Source organism: Apiospora kogelbergensis, assembly GCF_038363985.1.
Source record: "Apiospora kogelbergensis strain CBS 113332 chromosome Unknown utg000006l_segment0_segment0, whole genome shotgun sequence".
NCBI classification, from domain to species: domain Eukaryota; kingdom Fungi; phylum Ascomycota; class Sordariomycetes; order Amphisphaeriales; family Apiosporaceae; genus Apiospora; species Apiospora kogelbergensis.
The window spans coordinates 4,471,240-4,491,124 of record NW_027117423.1 but is presented as its reverse complement, the minus strand read 5'-3'; the positions used below and the strand labels follow the sequence as shown (position 1 = coordinate 4,491,124).

General features: G+C 58.1%; 7 protein-coding genes across 7 annotated transcripts; 3 read left to right on the top strand and 4 right to left on the bottom strand.

Moving 5' to 3' along the window:
• Positions 1 to 1,078: 1,078 nt before the first annotated feature.
• PG998_010292 (uncharacterized protein) lies at positions 1,079 to 2,556 on the bottom strand (the record flags this gene model as incomplete). Its single annotated transcript, XM_066877108.1, has 3 exons — positions 1,079 to 1,259; positions 1,319 to 1,530; positions 1,612 to 2,556. 3 exons carry the CDS (start codon positions 2,554 to 2,556, stop codon positions 1,079 to 1,081), a joined length of 1,338 nt encoding a protein of 445 aa, XP_066729264.1.
• A 1,765-nt stretch (positions 2,557 to 4,321) lies between these two features.
• PG998_010291 (uncharacterized protein) lies at positions 4,322 to 5,553 on the top strand (the record flags this gene model as incomplete). Its single annotated transcript, XM_066877107.1, has 3 exons — positions 4,322 to 4,494; positions 4,624 to 4,817; positions 4,889 to 5,553. 3 exons carry the CDS (start codon positions 4,322 to 4,324, stop codon positions 5,551 to 5,553), a joined length of 1,032 nt encoding a protein of 343 aa, XP_066729263.1.
• Positions 5,554 to 6,352: 799 nt separating this feature from the next.
• On the bottom strand, positions 6,353 to 8,201 carry PG998_010290 (actin 3; the record flags this gene model as incomplete). Its single annotated transcript, XM_066877106.1, has 7 exons — positions 8,076 to 8,201; positions 7,954 to 7,976; positions 7,649 to 7,876; positions 7,532 to 7,578; positions 7,387 to 7,473; positions 6,486 to 7,319; positions 6,353 to 6,418 (listed from the first exon to the last, which is right to left on the bottom strand). The coding sequence occupies exons 1-7, from the start codon at positions 8,108 to 8,110 to the stop codon at positions 6,353 to 6,355; spliced, it is 1,320 nt and encodes a 439-aa protein (XP_066729262.1). The 5' UTR covers positions 8,111 to 8,201.
• A 307-nt stretch (positions 8,202 to 8,508) lies between these two features.
• Positions 8,509 to 11,103, top strand: PG998_010289 (threonine aspartase; the record flags this gene model as incomplete). Its single annotated transcript, XM_066877105.1, has 4 exons — positions 8,509 to 8,588; positions 9,134 to 9,580; positions 9,629 to 9,828; positions 9,866 to 11,103. 4 exons carry the CDS (start codon positions 8,509 to 8,511, stop codon positions 11,101 to 11,103), a joined length of 1,965 nt encoding a protein of 654 aa, XP_066729261.1.
• A 1,109-nt stretch (positions 11,104 to 12,212) lies between these two features.
• PG998_010288 (transcription factor TFIIH subunit Tfb4) lies at positions 12,213 to 13,397 on the bottom strand (the record flags this gene model as incomplete). The annotated part of the gene is made up of 1 exon (XM_066877104.1): positions 12,213 to 13,397. The coding sequence occupies one exon, from the start codon at positions 13,395 to 13,397 to the stop codon at positions 12,213 to 12,215; it is 1,185 nt and encodes a 394-aa protein (XP_066729260.1).
• Positions 13,398 to 15,141: 1,744 nt separating this feature from the next.
• Positions 15,142 to 17,395, top strand: PG998_010287 (myosin-binding striated muscle assembly central-domain-containing protein; the record flags this gene model as incomplete). Its single annotated transcript, XM_066877103.1, has 2 exons — positions 15,142 to 15,900; positions 16,007 to 17,395. The coding sequence occupies 2 exons, from the start codon at positions 15,142 to 15,144 to the stop codon at positions 17,393 to 17,395; spliced, it is 2,148 nt and encodes a 715-aa protein (XP_066729259.1).
• A 380-nt stretch (positions 17,396 to 17,775) lies between these two features.
• PG998_010286 (Glutathione hydrolase proenzyme) lies at positions 17,776 to 19,684 on the bottom strand (the record flags this gene model as incomplete). Its single annotated transcript, XM_066877102.1, has 3 exons — positions 17,776 to 19,191; positions 19,220 to 19,623; positions 19,681 to 19,684. The coding sequence occupies 3 exons, from the start codon at positions 19,682 to 19,684 to the stop codon at positions 17,776 to 17,778; spliced, it is 1,824 nt and encodes a 607-aa protein (XP_066729258.1).
• Between the last annotated feature and the right edge of the window lie 201 nt (positions 19,685 to 19,885).

Sequence of the window (19,885 nt, the reverse complement as noted above, 5' to 3'; positions counted from 1 at the left end):
TAAGCATCGAGAACCGAGGACGACCAGGGCCCTCGTCCAGATTTATTTATTGGGGGATCCCTCCCCCGTCCACGGGGTCACATTGGGGTATGCATCATGTGAAATAAAGAAATATCTGGAGCCCTCCTTGGCCCCCCGGTCCCTCCTCGTACTTTATGAATGATCATAGCGGACTATTGGATGCGCTGGTCATCTTTTCCATGCTGCTTTTCTCGTTTCCTGCAGCTGGGCTGTCCGTGTGGTCTCCTGATGGTAGGTTCGGATGGCCTGACCAGGTTTCGGCAGTGGGACGATGCTCCCCGCTCAATCCCTCCAACAGGGGGTGGCCGGGCGATGCCGCGGGGAGCATGTGTACCGGTTTGCGCCGCTGCAGACCCTTGGAGCCGTGTCTTTTACGTATGCCATCACTAATCGGAGCCTTTGAGTCACCGCGAATGCATTTATCATAAAGCTGCCGTGGTTGGCAATTTATGATGTCAAATTTGGGTGATCAGGGTTTGCCAAGTTGTTCGTATGGCAGTAGCTGGTGCTTGTTAATACATCCCTCTCCAATAGGCACAGGTCAAACCGCCCGAACAATCCGAGCAACTGGATATTAGTCAGTCGCGCAACGCAAACCCAGCATCATCCTGCCCTCGAGAGCCAAACCCTTCCCACTGCTTCATATACTGGCAAAGTCCCCCCGCGAACTACTTTCTTCCAGGCTCCTCTCTCTCGGTAGATCTAGCCGAAGCGGCCGAGTCAGCGACTCCACCAACTGATCGTGATGGGTCTGAGGGAGGTCTAAATAAGGTTTCCGAGAGCAAATGCGCAAGCGACCAAGCGGCAAGTGGGGAAAATGAAGACATCGCGGGCGAAATATAGTGTGTCGAAATCGCCGAGGTGTGAGCGATGCGGTTCGGAGACAAGCCGGCGTTGCCCTCTGTTATGTGGCCAGATTGGAACAGCTAGAGTTAAAGGTACAGTGGTGTGCTCCAAACACTGTCACAGATTCGAGTCTACTAAAGAATACTCCATATGTATTGGGAGTTGAGGTTTATCATTATCTAAATCATTACTGGAGGAGGTGCCACTCCCATTAATTAAAGTCGGGCGGGTATTTCTGCTCGACGCATTGCGGATACGTCCAATAAATCAATCCCGTTATCAGGTAGTTCAGTACGCGCCGCCTCAAGGGTATCTCGGGCATGTAGTGTTTGGTCAAATTATACTCAAACATTAGGAGGACGTTGCCAATGCAGTTAAGCAGTCGGAACAGCCTAGAACGCGAGAGTCAGTAACATGCAGAGATGAGAGGAAAACCTACAGAAGAACTTACATATTCACGGCGAAGAACACAAGGGCCGCAATGGTAGCCGCTCGTATCGGGCTGGCAAGGTGTACTTCCAGGTTCTTGGCCACCATATAAAGTGGCGGTATCCATAGCCCGAGGATCGTGAGCTCGACCAGCGCGACCCAGTGATACGTCCTCACGTAGTTGCCCCGAAGAATGAGGAACGCCATGCACACCCACAGTAATACGAAGTTGATCTGCGAAGCTCGGTCATCAGTAAGAATTCAGAGTCATCATACGACGTATGTGTTTTTAGGAAAATGGGGGCGGCGACATACCACGGCCGGCACGAACACGACCAGGTCCTGCCGGAAGTACGCCAGGCTCAGCGCCCCGGCCACGACGCCGACGGAGAACTGCGCGAAGCCGAACATGAGGAAACACCAGAGCACGCGGTAGTAGCGCTCGTAGCAGGCGCCGTGGAACTGCTCGCTGTCGCCGCTGTGGGTGCCGCCGACGACGGGCCAGCCGCACCAGCGGCAGACCCAGGCGCGGCCCGCGTTGGCCAGCACGACGGCGTCGCCGACGTGCAGGTCGCGGGCGCGGACGCTGCAGCGGAAGCACTTGGAGGTGAGCGGGTGGGAGCCGGGCTGCAGGATGAGGGCGGGCGTGGTCTCGGTCATGTTGGCGTCGTCGTCGGGCATGTAGTGGCACACCTGGCAGACGCCGGCGAACTGCAGGGCGAGCGCCTGCGGCCCGCCGAACAGCTCGCGCACAAAGGCGGGCGTCAGCAGGTCGTGGTAGAAGCGGCAGGTGCGGCGCAGGCGCTCGACGTCGCCGAGGCGCAGCTGGTCGATGATGAGGTAGTGCAGCTCGGTGGGCAGGGCCATGAGGCGGCTGGGCGCGTTGGGGTCGGCGGCGGCGACGCCGTTGACCACGTCCCACTTCTCGCGCATGCGCTCGGCCATGGTCTCGAGCGGCATGATGGCGCTGCGGATCAGCGGCGACCCCGGCGGCGGCTCGACCAGGTTGCCCTCGTCGTCGTAGATGGGCGACGGCACCCGGTGCAGCCCCTCGACCCCGCGCCGCACCAGGAACTCGAGCCCGCTCGTCGGCGTGATCGAGTTCAGCGAGTTGCGCTTCTCGACCACGCGCAGCGAGTCCCGCAGCTCCAGCCGCAGCGAGTCCCGCGGGTCGCCCGGCTTGGAGCGCCACGACGCCCGCCGCTCGCTCTTGAGCGACGTGGGCCGCGAGCGGCGGGGAGAACCGCCGTATTCGTCCATCTGATGTCGAATGCGGCGATGCGTAAGAGTTCGATGTCTAACCTTAATGCGAATGCAGCGATTGCGGTCGTAGAAGTAAATGGCCTGTTACCCAAATAAACCCATTGGTCACGGGGAGTGGGACTTGCGGAGGTTTCGATGCGGGCAGAGATTTAAATTCACTTGGGGTTGGTTTGGTCACCACGGCGCATCGCCATGTAACACCATAGCCTTGTTGGAGTTGAGCGCGGGTGCTTTTTCTGGATTTCCCTCTCCCCTGGGCAGGCCCCCGTGAAACTCCAGATGTAAGAGGGCAAGGGGTGGGGAAGTTGAAACGAGATCGGCAAAGGTTAGAGACGCATCATCAGATCTGCAATTGTTTCGACAGTAGCTTGTTCGTTGTTGGATTCTGATTCTGCTTGTCGTCCGAATTATCTATCAGCCTGCCGTTTGCGACGGGCCCCTGGACGGCCTACTGGGACGGCGACATGTGAAATGGGATGTTCAGCTTTCGCGCTCTAGAGTCTAGACGCTCCCCCGTCTAGCGCGTGTCCATATGTGCTCGTATATATAGGAGTTGGCTGGTGCCACGTTTCAGAACATAACCCCACCACCGTTGCTGTCTTCACCTCTTCACCATGTTGCCTCTATCATCCTTGCTTCAATTAAACGTCTTCCAAAGAAACATCCAAATTGCGGTGTCCATAAGCTGCACCGGTGAGTAGAAGCCAATCCATGCCGGAAGACAACACCATCTTCTGGCCTGACGCGGTGAGACTTCGAGGCCATAGTTATAAGTAGGACGCTGCTTAGTCATCTGCCTACTCAAATTGGCCGTCGCCTATATATGATAGCCGGCTCATTCCCAATCCTCCATGGCCTCTGCACTATCTAATACACTTACAAGTTATGGTCTTGCCGAAATTGCGGGTGGCTGGAGACTATGGCCGGCTGGGTTCGGCCTAACCTTTAGTGCGTCTCTACAGCGTACTTCCAAAACCATACGGCAAGGCGAGCACCAGCTGGGCGGCCCGAATGCACGTAGGGCGAGGCGACAGATTCTAGCCATGTTGACCATATTGCCGGATTTCGTGCTACTGAACAAGGTCTGGGCCGACACTTACGTTCGGGCCATACTATGTTAGTCATTGCCTGGTTCGGGGCACCCATCAGGGACTCCGTCAAGGTCCCCGTCCGGTCTACGGAAACTCTCGTGGGTATCCAGAGCCCGCCAAGGTGCATCTCCGGATTCGCTTATGCCGCTCCGTCTACATATAGGCGTCTGGTTGAGTTTGTACTTATGCAGGACCCTCAGGCGGCGCCGTGCTCCTAAAACAAAGCCTTTCTGGCCTAGAAAAGGCCCACTTCTTGGTCCGCCGGAGATGTATACCTCGACTTATACCAGACAGACGGAGACTCTGACTTATACATGATGACTGGAGCCAAGTAGATTGATATTTCGATACTGTATAATCTGGTCAGTCTGGACTCACGGTGGCTTGCTTGATAGCTCGCGCCTGTAGAATGATGTGTAAAACATGCTAGCACCTGATGAGATAGGTCTTCACGGCTCCAAAGCAATATATAAGAAGCATGCAGTCCCGGCAGTAACTACCTATGTTCTTCTCATCACTCATCCCCACAGCTCGTCCATTAGATCAACAGAAGCAAGACAGACGGCAGAAAGCAGCAGACACGATGAAGTACCTGGTAGCACTCTCCATCCTCGCCGGACCCCTGGCGGCGGCGGACAACCAGGAACCCGCTCCCTTGGATGCCAACGGCAATGTTTTCCCCTGGCGTATGGGTCCAGCTTGCCGAGACCTCGTACTATTGCTACGCCGACAACTGCGCGCGGGCCGTGACGGGCACCCGGACTGCGGCCGACATGCCAGCGCAGTCCATCCATAGAGCCGACTGCTCCAGCTACATGACGACTACGGTGACTCCCGCAGTGGTGTAAGGCCCTTCTCCCTCCCTGTCTCCGTATCTATTTCCTTCGATTCGTCCTCTACTTTTCTCTTTATCTCTTGGTATCATCGATATCGTTCATTGAAGTGACATATTTTATTGACTGGTAAATGATAGCACTACAACTACCACCACGACGGTTACAACCACTTCATCCCCGTACCAAAAGCGAGACGTAGTCGTGACGGCGGCTCCGGCTGTTACCCCAACAGCCCAGCCCGTGCAAATCCGTGCTCCGGCCACCATCCCGACCTACGCCAGTTTCTGCACCGAGGTCTTTCCTGGGGCCACGCCTCATTACTCTTCGGCTTGTAACTGTAAGACCCCCTTCCCTCTTTTCATCCCCACCCCTTGTTTATGTTACTCACACACGCGTGGACAGGCTGGAGCATCACGGCCACGACCACGACCCTCCCCACCTCGACCGTCACGCAGACGGCGACGGCGACGTACACGGCGCCGATCCAGTACGGCTGCGCCGGCGGGGGCAAGTGCGGCTCCTACGCGGTCAGCGGCAGCTGCAACAACGGCAACCTCGGCTGTCTGTGCGTCACGACCGTCGAGGGCACGTTCGCGTGCGTCCGCGACGGCTACTGCGGCACCGCCTCGAACCCGTACTGCGCCAAGGACGCCGACTGCCACCCCGGCCAGGTCTGCGCCGCCCAGACCTGCTGCTCCAGCTCCCAGGGCTTCTGCATGTCCTACACCGACAAGGGCTACTGCCCCAACCCCAGCAGCGCCCGCGCCATCTTGGCCAAGCGACGGGCGGCCGCCTACGACGCCCCTCGCGCCGGGGCGGGGATCCGGAAGGAGTCGCCGTCGCCGCCGCCGCCGCGCCGCCACCTCCTCCTCCTTCTCCACCACCACCAGGCAAGAGTACATCCACCATGTGCGGTGGCGGTCCCTGTAAGCCCCCAACCGTCACGAAACCGCCCTTGGTTGCTCGTGAGAAGGAGCGGCTGGGGGCTATGGCCGCGGCGCCCCCTCCACCTAGCACCAGCACCATGTGCGGCGGCGGTCCCCTGCCACCCACCCGCCACCGGCTAAGTGGTATCAACAAGCTAGGGGAGGGTGGTCGATCTTTGGGAAACCAAATACGCTCCCTACGTATCGCAGGGAGAAATCGTACTGGGTGGAAGAGGAAGGGACAGGTTGGTTCGTGGGGTGAATAAGGACGTGTCAATGGGGGGAGACATATAATATGGATAATGGTGTTGTCACATAATAAGTTATACAGGTGATTTGTATATATGCTAGAAATTGGAGGGGGAAACAGCATAGGTAGACAGGCAGACAGACAAGTAGCCACAGCCCAGGACTCCTTGGATGGCTACGCATATATAAACTTACTTTTGCTTGCCCACCAGCGCCTACCGACTGATTAAAACACTGCACTTCAAGCCGTACTCGTTACTTACGAGCAGCCAGAAGCTTCAGGGCAACTGACTGGGTGATGATGAGTCCTGCGGAGGAAAGAAGTAATGGACGGTGTCGACAATTGCTAAAACCACGTACGCAATCTATCAATGCAAATGCTGGAAAGAAAACCAAGAAAGAAGAAAAGAAAAAGCAAGCGAATTAGCTCTTGGTCAGTTCAAACACGCAGATGTGATTGCAGCTTCATACGACACACGACGGTTCTACTGGCAACCCATGGCATGACTGCCCATATCACGGAAAAGGGGAGGCCCAAACACGAGAATCGAATAGGGAGCAAAGAAACTCAACCCCATTGCCACTGCAGGTGGATGTCGTAAATTGATCATGGTGTTGTATTCGCCACCGGCTTCTCCTATACATGAAGTTTTTAAACCCCCTTTCGCCCGTGAAAAAGAAGGGTAGAAATCTAAGAGCCACCCGGACCTCCAAGCAAAGCGAATCTTCTGACGATACTGGGTCCATATTCTTGGTACTGTTCGCGTGCGTGTTAGCATGGGGACGCCGAGAGACGGAATGGCAAAAGGAGGGGGGCAACGAACCTCGGCCTTGGTGTGGCAGTAGGAGCGGAACTCGGGCGTCTGTCCCAGCAAGCTGCCTCCGAACCAGGGACCGTGTCTTTGGCGCTTGTGCGTGATGACCTGCACCTCCAGGCCGCCGCTGCGCGCGCCGCCGCTGCGCACCTCGCTGGCGCGGATGCGGGCGTCGACCAGGTGCTTGATGTCGCGTTGTAAGCGGCGGCCGAAGTCCTTGTAGAGGGTGCTGCCGCCCGACAGCACGATGTTCTTGTACAGGCCCCGGCGCACGTCGATGGGGCTCTGCTGGATGACGTTGTCGACGACGACGGGCAGCGGCGTCAGGAAGTCGGACGAGTAGATCTCCGGGTTGAAGAAGATCTCGGGCGCCAGGAAGCGCTCGTAGCCGACGTCGACCGTCACCTCGCGGCCGCCGGGCTGGCGGACCACGTGCTTGGCGAACTTGGTCGGGTCGCGGTCGTACCGGGAGAACTCCTTGACAATGTCGGGGCACACGTAGCAGTGCTCCTCCTTGATCTCCTGGGCCGTCTTCAGCGAGCTGTCGGCCTCGCCTCGGTCGCGGAGCAGCGACTGGACGAAGTAGGTGATGTCTCGGCCGGCGATGGGGATCGACTTTATCGAGGAGCCGATGACATAGCCCTCGGCGACGGGGATGACGTGGGTGACACCGTCACCAGAGTCGATGACGGTACCGGTGAGCGAGCGATCCGACACCTTGGCCGACGTCCACGAGGCAGCAAGGGCCAGCACGGCCTGGACGGCAATGTAGAGGCCGGCGCAGTTGAAAGACTCGAAGAAGATCTCGGCCGTGTTTTCTCGGTTCTCGGGAGGGTTCAGAGGCTGTGTTGGGGGCGGTCAGTCACTATCTCAGGGGGCGGCTTGCTCGAGTATCCAGAGCTCAACTTACAGGCTCTGTCAAGAGGAAGTAGTGATCCTCAGGCTCGACTCGCAGGTATTTGAAGATGGAGTTTGACCAGAAGCGCTCCATGTGATCCTGTCCCGGCGTCAGTTGTCTGTTCCCGCTTGTTTGTCGGTTCTCAGGGAGCCCATACCCAGTTTTCTATTTGGCCGTGACGGATGGGGTAGTGCAATCCGTATCCTGCGCGCGGTTCGATTCAGCAGCCGATCTCGGATTCGTCGTCAATTGACAGTTGGCTCTCGGCTCTTACCTGGTCCTCCTGAAGCCGCGATGGCCTCGTCACCAATGAAGAAGTCGAGATCCTCGGTTCCTCGCTTGCCCGACAGATGCCCACCGGGGCCGGCGCCTCCAGTCAAGAAAGAGGGCTTGTTCGCGACGGCGGGTCGGCCAGAGCCTGTGCCACCAGCACCACCGGCGGGGCCTTTCGTTGCGATGGCGGTCGGGAAGACGAAGGAGGGCGAGTCGTTACCGGCGAAACCTAGAGACGCCCAGGGCGCGCGAGGTAAGCAAGGGGGAAGATGCGCAAGGGCGGTGTCGGATCGAGGGATTCCGTACCAAGCTTCGAAAAGCCCGTACCGCTGTTGTTCAGAAGATCCAAGTCAGCATACACGCGGATTCCAGCTTAGGCGGCGGCCTGTCGGGATTGCGGGGTTGGGGGAGGTGAAGGCGTAACGTACTTGTCCATGACAACGGCCGGCGTTTGGTTCGCCATTTTGAGGTTGGATGCAGCACCAGCTGATCAAAAGTGCAATTGCAGGGTCGGGGGTGCTGAGCACGGCGAGCTGGCGGATCGTGGGTTGGAAGGGGGAGGTGGAAAGCTGGTGTCTTGGGGCTCCCGACACTTGGGAATAATAATTACGTTGCCTATCGCCAGAGTAGCAGGGAGTAGCAGCAACAGCAAGCCGTCGTTCGGGCTGTGATGTAGGGGGTTGTGGCGGTGCTGGCCAGGCAGAGGCCACTGAGCACAGGTGGTTGAGTGGCTGAACCGTGGTGGGGTCGAGCTGTCTGGCTGAGAGAAGAAGAAGCTTGCCCCACCAAGTTCAGGGAGCTTAGCTGAGTTAGAAGGTTAGCTACCTAACATTAGTCAGTGCAATTGATGTGCTGTGCGAGATGACTGTGACAGGCAACAACACCACCACCTTGATTGACATTGTGGTCATGATCATGATCATGTTGATAAACCAGCACCGGTGAGTTTGCACATTTGACCATCTGAAGTCCACCAAGGTCTCGAAATAGCATTACAAAAAAGACACTGCAAGTAGTAACGGCTTTTTGTTTTTGATAGTGAAACTGCACTGCTCATGATGATGGTACCAACAGTCCTCTAACGTCCAGGTGAGGAAGGCACCAAGACAGACCTCGTATATTCAATGCGCACTCCACGCCAGAACTGGAGGAAGCAAGGAAGCCACAGCCAAACTTGACTTGATCTGATTCATCCGGCCAAAGAGCCAAAGGGCCAAAGCCGAACAGTGAGGTCATCCAGTTTGGTGCTTGGCTCCAGGTGGAAACCCTTCAAACCTCAACCAACCTCTGTTTCTTCCTCAACCACCATCAACTCCGTCTCGGGAGTTGGCCCATATCGTTATATCTACTGGGCGCTCTTTTCCGCGGCGCACGCTTTGAAGAAGTCATAGCCAAGTCCTGCGTGGAACCCTTTCTCTGGCGCCAGACAATCCGCAACCCAACTCAACGTCGCTGTCTGACTCCAACAGCCTCTACAAACTACAAGCTCACCGGCGACAATCTTTTCTTCGCCGGCAACAGCCATTTCCATGTCGGACCAAGCCAACAAGCAGCGTTCTCCCCAGGAGGCCGGGCAGATGAACAGCCACTTGTCCCACTTGGGCAAGAGAAACTTTGGCCAAGACGAGCCCAAGTCTGCCCAGACATTTCCCTCTCACCGCGTTAGTCGTCCTTCCATCTGGGGGTTTGACGGGGGCGTTGAGCTGGATCCTAACGATGAATTTAAGCGTGACATCTTCCCTCAAGGTACTGCGGTCCCGGAATGGCACAATGCCAGAACCGTCTTGCACCCGGCACAGGGAGCCTGGCTTGACGGCGGAGCAGACCGCACATCCAGGCGCATGAAACCGCCTGTCGTCGCCATTTTCATACATGCCGGCGCCGGCTACCACAGTACTGCCAACGAACGCATCCACCTACAAGCATGTAGCGAGTAAGTGTCGTCCACCATTATCCCAGCCTTATGCTGATCGATCTACAGTGCTGCACGAGCCGGCATGAACCTTCTCAAGGCCGGGCTTCCCGCTACCAACGCCGTCGAAGCGGCCATCCGAGTCCTAGAAGATATGGAGATTACCAACGCAGGTTATGGCAGCAACCTGAATATCGACGGCGTTGTCGAGTGTGATGCCACCGTGGTAGATCACTTTGGCAGAAGTGGCGCGTGTGGTGCCGTCCCTAGTGAGGATTATCTTTGGCATCTTATCGTTGCTTCAAGCTGACCGACTCCCTTTCCCAGACATAAAAAATCCCGTTAGCCTGGCCAAGTTGGTCCTCGACGCCAGCAACGAGCCCCTCTCTTTGCGACGCGTTCCTCCCAACCTTCTCATCGGCGTCGGCGCCAAAGACTTTGCGTGGGAACGAAAGATCCCGGTTATTCCTAATGAACTCCTTATCTCGCGCAATGCCCTGGATCGCTACAATCGCTGGAACGATGACCTCAAGCGAGCCAAGCTTGGAGAGAGGCCTTCGCCTTCAGATCAAAACACGCGAAGCAACAAGACGGACCAGCGCGACCATACCAATGCTATCATGACAGGCATGTGGAACGAGGGGCAGCCAGACTCTCCGGGCCAGCCTGGTACGCCGCTGGAGAATCCCAACTCTCACTCTCCTAGGAACGCCTCAACCCCTCAATCGCCTCTTCCCAGCCCTAGTCGACACCTGCCTCAGGAACGCGGTGTCTTCAACCTGCACCTCCTCGGCTCGGCAGCCGCCCCAAAACCCAGCCCGCCGGCGGTTGATGTGTCATCTCTCAACAAGCGGCCACGATTCATAAGCCACAACAGCGGCGCCTCACAAAACTCGGATGGCCATGAGGACGACAGAATAGATCTCGACGAAGTCACCGAGCCTCCGAATAACGTCGATGCTGCACTCCGGGACGACGACAACATTACCGACACGGTTGGCGCCATAGCCATTGATCAGCACGGCCACATAGCTGCGGCCTCTTCCTCTGGCGGCATTGGCATGAAGTTCCGTGGCCGCGTCGGCCCGGCCGCCCTTGTCGGCATCGGCACCGCCGTCGTGCCGGCCAGCGAAGACGATCCGGATGGCATCACGGTGGCTTCGGTGACCAGCGGCACCGGTGAGCACATGGCGACGACCATGGCCGCCCAGAAGTGCGCCGAGCGCCTGTACCAGGGAACCCGGCGAGGGCCTAGAGGGGTCGACGTCCCGGAAGAGGACGAGAGCGCCATTCTGCAGGGCTTCGTCGTTCACGACTTCCAGCAGCACCCTGGTGTCAAGTACTCGACCAGCGCCGGGGCCATCGGGGTCATGTCGGTCAAGAAGACGCCCAAGGGCTATTACCTATACTTTGCCCATAACACCGACAGCTTCGCATTGGCCAGCATGAGCAGTCGCGACCGGGAGCCGTACTGCGTCATGTCGCGTCTTCCCGACGGGAGCTCTAGGGTGGCACAGGGCGGCAGGAAGATTTCGGTGGGCTGAATGAAGGCGGTCTCGGCGTTTTTATGAATGACTTGATACCCCTAGATTATGCATTGCTTATCCCACTGCCCTCATTGATCGTTCACCTAGACAGATCCATAGGCCAGTATCCGTAGCCTGAATTGCTTTTCATTATGACGCCAATGTCTTTCTATTATATCAGAAACTATTGGTCCGGTACTCCGGCATCTCCCTGGTTGGTGTATTCATGCGACATTGCCCGAGTATGTTGGTGATTGTTCGGCAACGTGTGGGACTAGAAATGAATATGGTACTTTCAAACCGCTCGAGTGTCTTCGCGATATCGATAATCTCCCTCTGCTCGAATACTTAGTTGTCCTAGCCTCATTTTCCGCCTTCAGAAATCTCTCATTACTGCCAGTGTATAACATCGCTCACTTGGACCTCAAATTGAAAGCTGCACTATTGAACCAGTGCTGTAAGTCTGTGGCCTGTTTTCATGATAGCCGCCTCTGGGTGATGACAGCTTTATCTGGTGAGAATGCTGGGATTGTATGGGATGGTGGGTGGACATTGGGATCGGCTGGCTATGGAATTTATCAGTGGCCGCTAGTTCGGAATCCTACCAGTGCCCATGGTGTACTGTTCGAAGGGAGGAGCAAGAAATTGTCTCCAGGCTGCACAGGCTGTTCAAAAAAGGCAATCTGTATACACGAGCCTACCGCCTTTGGGCCACTTTGGACCAAGGAGATGCTACCACGTTAGAATACCTTGTTGTTCACCTGGCCCACGTACGTTGGTAGACGATGAAGATGATCAAGCAGAGTATTCTATTTTCCAACAGTCATGGGTAAGTGAATCAACCGAGGTACGAAAGACCAAAGGCGTGTATACTTTTAATTCGATAAGCGCGAAACCGCTTCTTCTTCTTCAGTAAGTATAGTGGTAACTGAATAGCAACCCATGAAAATGCCATGTGAAAACCCTGGAAATGCTTCTCTCTCTCGTTTTCCTGAACGCCGAAACCTGACGATGGACAGTTCCCCAAATCTAAGCATATACCTGCCCGCTCAGTCTCTGTAAAAGAATCCTACAAACCGCAAACGACGAATGCCGTACGCATTTCTCTCCGTCTCTCTCTCTCTCTCTCAAGGCGCCGGGGTCCCCGTGGCACTGCCCGTCTCCTCGCGGCCGCCGACGCCGTTGACCTTCTTCTTCTTCTTCCGGCGGCGCGGCACGACGGCGGGCTTGCTGCCGTAGTGGCCGAGGGCGAGGCGGGTGCCGCAGGTGAGGCAGCCGGCGTCGGCGGGCGGCGGCTCGCAGAAGATGGAGAGGCAGACGCTGCACACGAAGCCCGTGTCGACGACGGCGCGGTGGCAGAAGCAGGCGGCGCGGAAGTCGACGCGGTCCTGCGTCGCCTGCAGCAGGTGCTGCCGCGCCTCGGCGTCGGGCAGGAACCCCAGCATCAGGTACGCCAGCAGCCCGCGCGGGTTCAGGCTCGCCGCCGCGTAGCTGCCGCCCGTCAGGAACGCCGCCTGCTGCAGGAACGTCGGCGCCGCGTGCGGCGACAGCGACAGCGTGTCCACCGGGATCCGCGCGTGCGCCGCCGCGAACACGGCGTTCATCGTCGCGATGTACTGCGACGGCGCCGAGTCCGACACCGACACCACCAGGATCCGCGCGTGCAGGCCCGGGGCCTGCTGGGCGCCGGCCACGGCCGCGGCGCCGCCGCTGCCGTTGTTGTTGCCGGTCCCGCTGGCGTTGGGGTCGGTCGACGAGGGCTTCGCGGGCGCGAAGGACAGGGCCGTCTTGTTGATGTAGGACAGGGCCGTCGTCAGGGCGCCCGCCACGAGCGTCGTGTAGGGAATGTCGCTCGAGTCGGTCTCGGCGATCAGGGCCTGTAATGACGACAGGATCGAGGACTCGATGGCGGCGAACTGGGGGTACTTGTTGGCCGAAGTGCCGAGCGGTGCGGCCTTCGTGTTGCGGCTGCTCCCATTCACGCCCGTCATTTCGACATCTCCATCTCCTCCTAGACCGCCAAACCTCTTCTTCTTGGAGGAGCTCTTGGGACTGCTGTTGTTGGGGGACTTGGGGTAGAGCCAGACGGCGCGGTGGCTGTGGGCGGCGAGGACGGCGACCTGGTTGTCGTTGCCGAAGGCCAGGTGGGCGTTGACGAAAACGAGGATGTTGGCGAGGGCGGCCGAGATGGACAGGGTCGGGCCGAGGGCCTGCCAGGCGCGCGGGTTGGTGTCGAGGACGACGACGAGCAGCGAGGGCGTCTGGCCCGTGGCCGTTACCTCGTAGTGGTCCGAGGCGTCGATGCGGTTCATCGTGGGGAGGAGGGAGGTTTGTGAGGTTCAGAGACGAAGGGTCGAGGTCGTGGTAGAAATCCAGATGCTCGGTGACGCATCAAGAAGACCAGGGTTCGTGCATCCAGGCCGAGCAGCAGCACATAGCCTGCGGTTCGTTGGGCGCGTCGAATCGCCTAGGCGTGTTTGTTTGCTGGCCGTGTCTGTATCCAAATGCGAAACGTCTCCTTGTCGCTGTACGCTTCCACCGCTGAGCGACGTTGGAAAAGTTCAAGTCGTCCACCGAAAGCTGACCTATCACCAGGCCATGCACATGGAAACAAAGATGCCCGGCACCCGATGGTCTTAGCGGAAACAAGGGAGGCTAGACGTCTGAAGCTTCGAGAATTTAGTGGACCTCAGTTTGTTTTAGTGGCTCTGCCTCGTCCGTCCTGTCAGCATTTCACTGCAGTTTTAGTGCCCCCAGGATGAATGTACGTCGGACGTGCCAAGGGTCCAATCCCCAAATGAGGCCGTCACCAAATAAATGCAAGGCCAACCCTCCGTGTCGCAATAGGCAAAACAGTGTTGGATGTCGGCTTGGCAATCCTCAACATTCCTATATTTGATTCAGATGCGGGCGTGTAGGTTCAAGACAGCAGGACTTGTCACAACTCAGATGGCCATGGTGCTTCTTGGCACATGTCACTAATTTGATTAATCTGAGAAAAAGGTATTTTGACAATGGTCAATCTATCTGGCTATGCATGGCCCTGGTGTTGAGTCGACGTTGGATCCCACGATGCCCCTCCATCCAAGTTTTAGGTCAAAAAAAGAGGCGGGGCTAGAACAACGAGCTTCCCCGCGACCAAAAAAGGCCATGCACTCCAACATACCACGGCGACTACGGTAGACGATTAGTCAAAAACCATCGTAAGGCTGACTTCAACGCTTTCTCTTTCTATCTCGCTCTTGTGGCACCCACCGTGACGAGCAAGTTGTACCCTTTTTACACTTTTCCTTGTTCTCTGGATGCTACACCATCCCATTACGCATTACGGCATCGTAACCACCTCGCCAAACACCAAACGCCAAACACCAAACAGCCGTACGTCCTCTCGCATCCCACGTCCCCGTCCCATCCGAGAAATAGGCTGCACGACGCGTGGTGAGCATTGCATGGCCCTGTGCCGCCCCGGATTCGTCAATGGCGCCAGCATCAGGGCCACGTGAACAAGTCATCCCGCGCGCCCTCGCTGTACCCTGCACACTATTATTGCCTCTTCCATACTAACTCCTCCTAACTCCATCGGCCAGGTCAAGGCTAGAAACATTAAATAAGAAAACCACTCACACACGGCTGGCTGGCCCTGCAGCAGGTGAAGCCAATCCCCATCTGACTTTCCGCCCTGCCTTCCCTTTGTCGCACATCCAGCAGGCAGCCAAGCGGCAAAAGCCCAGGTGTCCCGGATAGCCTTGGCACCTCTTCTTATTAGACCCGGTTCGGCCGTCTGTTTCTTTCTCCTTTTGCCTCTCTTACTTACTCTTATTCCGACTCGCCAAGTTGTCTTATAGAAACGTAAAAGGTTCATAAGCTCGGCTGATACGCCTTCAACTGACGAACACAGTCTATTCCAAGCCACTTCTGCCACCACCACGGTTACTTCTTCTCTTTTTTGTTATACCTTATCTACATCATCACGTCCACGGTCGTCAACTCTACCCAGCCATTCGTGCATTACTTGGCTCAGCCCGCCTTTGAGAGACACTGCTTTGCCCATCCATCATGGAGGAGGCACAAATCGCCATCACCTCCAACAAGGAGGAGATGGCCAAGCTGAGCAACATAGACCAGGCCCAGCTCCTTCTCGCTCGCCTCATGCAAGGCGGCCAAGAAGACGTCGACACCTGTGAAGCTCTCGACCTTCTCACCAAGCTCATCAACAACGACTACATCAGTTGCCAAAAGGACAAGTCCCACGAGTCCATATGCAAAGTATTCGATGACGACTGCCTCGACAGCGTCTTCAGCTACCTGGACATGAGACAGGCCGAGCAAGTCCGTGGCCATGCCGTCTTGACCACATCTGCATACCTCAAAGCGGCGGGCGATGAAGGCTCCAAGGCCCTGTCTCACTTCTTCTTTGGTCGCATGAAGCGCGCTACGTACGACGACTACATCGTCGCCTTTTGCGTGGCCGCTGCCGTCTTCCCCATCGCACCCGATATCACTGCCGAGATGTTCCTGAGCGAGGGCTTCCTGGGCAGCTTGGGACCTTTGATGCGACGCAAGTGGAAGAGCAGAAAGGTCGAGACGGCGTGTCTCGAAATGCTCAATGCGGCGTCGATGAACGCGAACTGCCGCGAGGCGATTATCAAGTACTGCACGGAATGGCTGGAGGAAGTGGTCGACCAGGACCCGAGCGAAATGTCGGCCGTCCACTCGGTCGACACCGAAGTCGAAGGCACCCACGGATCCATCGCGATGCGGCGCCATTCGGAGGCGGTTCAGAACCTTGCGGCCGTCATCTTGGCCAAACTGAGGGTAGGCACTCTGAAGCTCCCGCTCGCTTCGCCCCCGGCGTTCGAACACCTATACTGGAAATGAAACGGAGTGAACGTAGGATGGGCTGGCTGACCTGAGGCTTCAGGCGGTACCATCGGCAGCAAAGCCTGCGGGGGAGGAGACGGAGGGCTCGAGAGTCTCGCTGGCAACCACCAGCATCGAGGATCTCGCCTCCAAGTTCACGACTATGATACTAACCAATGCAGACCACGGGAAAAACCACGCCGTGGAAGGACTGGCATATGCCACCATCCAGCCCACGGTGAAAGAGGAGGTTATAAAGGACAAGAAGCTACTGAAAGGCCTGGTGACCATTCTGGCCGAGGCGCCCCCGAAATCTACCACGACCTACGGAGCGCTCAGCATCTTCCAGAATCTCACCAGGTATCAGCCTGCGCTATCAGACGAGGAGAAGAAAATGAACCAGCTGAAGGCGTATGCCAATGCTGGGGGGAAACTGAGCACGCCCAACACCCTGAACGACGACGAGCATACCGCAGCCCGCTGCAAAGCAGTCTTCGAGGCCGGTCTTGTGCCGATTCTCGTTACGCACAGTAGGAACGGATCGCTTGCCTCTTTGGCCATCATCATTAACATCATCTACGCTCTTTCTGTTTCTACCGCGATCCGAGGCCAGCTGGCCCAGCAGGGCGCTGTCATTCTCTTGATTGCAGCATGGTCTGCCTTGCACACGACCGAACATACAGCCAAGCGCATAGCGGCGCAGGCCTTGGCCAGGATTTTGATCAGCACCAACCCAGCACTGGTTTTTGGTGGCAGCCGCTCTAGACCCCAAAGCTCGGCCATCCGTCCCTTGGCCTCCATCATCAAACCCGACCCGGCTGCGGAACGACGCGACCTTCTTCCCACCTTTGAGAGCCTGATGGCCCTGACGAACCTGGCGTCGACCGACGATGATACGCGCGTGACTATTATCCGCACAGCCTGGGAGCCCATCGAGGAGCAGGTTCTGAGCTCGAACAGCAAGGTCACCAAAGCCGCCGTGGAGCTGATCTGTAACCTGGTCCAATGCTACGAGGGTGTCGAGCTGTACGGCGCCGACAACCCCAAGGCCAGGAACCGACTGCACATCCTGCTCGCGCTCGCCGACGCCGAAGACGAAGGCACGCGCAGTGCGGCCGGCGGCGCCTTGGCCTCGCTCACGGCGTACGAGCCCGTCATCAGGGGGATCCTGAACCGGGAGCGCGGCGTGGACATGGTGCTGGGGCTCTGCGCGGACGAGACGGAGGACCTGCGGCACCGGGGCGTCTTTGTTATTCATAATATTCTGTCCTGCGAGGGCGAGACGGGCAAGGCGGCCATCGCCAAGGTCCAGCTGGCCAACGGGCTGGACATCTTGAAGGACTGCGCCAAGAAGAGCCGCAGGGCCGAGGTCGTCGAGGTCACGGTGCAGGCGCTGAAGATTTTGGTGGACGATGGCGGGTCGTCGAGGGTCGTCGAGGAGGTTGATTGATTTGGCGTCGGCCGGTTGTTCGCAAACACAGACGTTGATACTGGGGTAGATGAATTAACAGCGTATGATTATCATACTCTTACATGACGGCCATGCAGGATGCCAAGTAAATCTCTATGTTTGTGATGACAAATTGAGTGTCCATCTTAACTGAGCTTGTCGAAATGCCTAAGGACTCAAAACCTAAGGGTTCTAAGGAAGAAATCACGACGCGCAGTTTCACAGTCTTAGTCGGTATGCACTGAGTCGGAATTGAATCTGAACAATTTGTTTTCTATAAATGAGTCTAGCAGAAGACGAAAAAAGCACTGACTGATCTAATCTTTATATTATGTATTGCAGTTTCAATCCGCAATGTGAAACCCCTACACCCTCTACCCTCATGAGCTGAGCCCCCCGCTGTTCTTCTGTCTAGTCTCCCCCACGGCCTCGAAGCCGTCGATGTTTCCGTCTTCATCCTCGGACAGGACGCGGATGCCCTGAACGGAGCTGTAGCCCTCGCGGACCCACGTGACGTTGTGCCCGCGGGCCGCCATGCTCGCCACCGTGGCGTTGTCGAAGGCGTACTCGAACGTCGCCGTGTTGGGCATGAGCTGGTCGTGGAAGCGGGGCTCGCGGATGGCGTCGTGCATGGTCGTCGTTTTCTTCTTGTTGGCGGCCGCCCCCTCGAGCAGGCGCCACGCGACCTGCGCCGTCGAGCTGATGATGCGGCTGCCGCCCGCGGCGCCGAGGACGGCGAACAGTCGTCTGTCCGCAGAGGCCGACTCGACGATGACGGGGTTGATGGAGCTCAGCGGCCGCTTGCCGGGGCGCACGAAGTTGGCGGGCGACGGCGCGTAGCCGAACTCGTTGGACACGCCCGGGATGCTGAAGTCGTTCATCTCGTTGTTGAGGATGACGCCCGTCGCGGGCACCATGACCAGGTTGCCGAACAGCAGGTTGACCGTCGTCGTCGACGACACGGCCATGCCCGCCGCGTCCGCCGCCACGACGTGCGACGTGCCGTGCGACGACCCCGCGTACACGGGCCGGCGGGGGCGGTCGGTGTCGTCGTCGACGGGGAAGTAGGCCTCGATCGGCTGCGTCGCGTCGTCGCGGATCCGCGACCGCGTCGCGGCGGCCCCGGCGGCGGACAGGAGGCGCGCCTCGACGCGGCCCATGTCGTCGCCCAGGAAGTCCGGGTCGCCCAGCTGCTGGTGCGCGGCGTAGCCGAAGCGCATGGCCTCGTCGAAGCGGTGCAGCGTCAAGTCCGCATCCCCGTCCTCGGCGAACCCCTCCATGGTTTTCAGTATGCCCAGACACACGGCGCCGCTCGAGGGCGCGCCCGTCGAGAACAGCCGGTAGTCGCCGTAGGTGATGTTGATGGGCTCGCGCAGGATGGCACGGTAGTCGCGCATATCATCGAGCGTCATGGTGCCGTTCAGGGCGCGGAGGGCGTCGATGGTCGCGTTGGCCACGGCGCTGTCCTGGTAGAAGACGTCGGCGCCGTGGTCGGCGACGGCGTCGAGCGTGGCGGCGTAGCGCTTCCGCGTCATGACGTCGCCCAGCCGCACGAGCGAGCCCTCGGGCGCGAAGTCGCGCGCCCAGCTCGGGTCCTCGACCAGGAAGTTCCAGCCCGCGAACTGGACGCCGTACGCCATGTACATGACCATGTCGCGGGTGACGTCGAAGCCGTCGCGGGCGACGCGGGCGGCCGGGCGCACGACGGCCGGCCACGGCAGGGCGCCGAAGCGCCGGTGCACGGCCTCGAGCCCGCGCAGCTCGCCGGGGACGCCGGCGGCGAGCCCCCGAAGACGCTGGCGCGGGGGTCGTGCCGGAACATGCCCTCGTGGGCGGCGGCGGGGCCGCCTCGCGGTAGTCGACGACGGTGTAGTTGCCGCGGGCGTCGCGGACCAGGGCGAAGCCGCCGCCGCCGATGCCCGAGTGGTGCATGCCGATGACGCCGACGCACAGCTGGGTGCCGACCCAGGCGTCGACGGCGTTGCCGCCGCGGCCGAGCAGGTCGAGGCCGATTTGGCTGCACGTCTTGGACTCACTGGCCACGGCGCCCTTGGTGCTGCTCTCTTCGAACGACGAAGAGGAAGGGGGAGAGGAAGAGGCGGACTGGGAAAGCACAGCCTGTTCCGCGTCTGTCTGGTAGTCTGGCGTCCATGGCGCGGCGAGAGAGGCGACTCGGGAAGACAAGAGGAGCGCAATAAGACTCCCGGGCAGGGGGTTGGAGAGGAACACTGTATCGGTACATTAGAGACTGCGTAATTAAAGGATTTTGCGAGATATTTACTTACCCATTTTGAAACCCTGATACTGGTGCTTTCACCAAGGTTCCGGTGGGTTACTGGCTTCTAACTAAAGAGAGTGATAAGAGAAAGGTACATGCGACATGCAGCAGCAGATCGGGAATACACAAACCGCACAAAACGTACAGGCTATCTCCTACATTCAAGACCGATCAGATGCCACCATAATCTCAACTCGGATGAGATGGGTAGC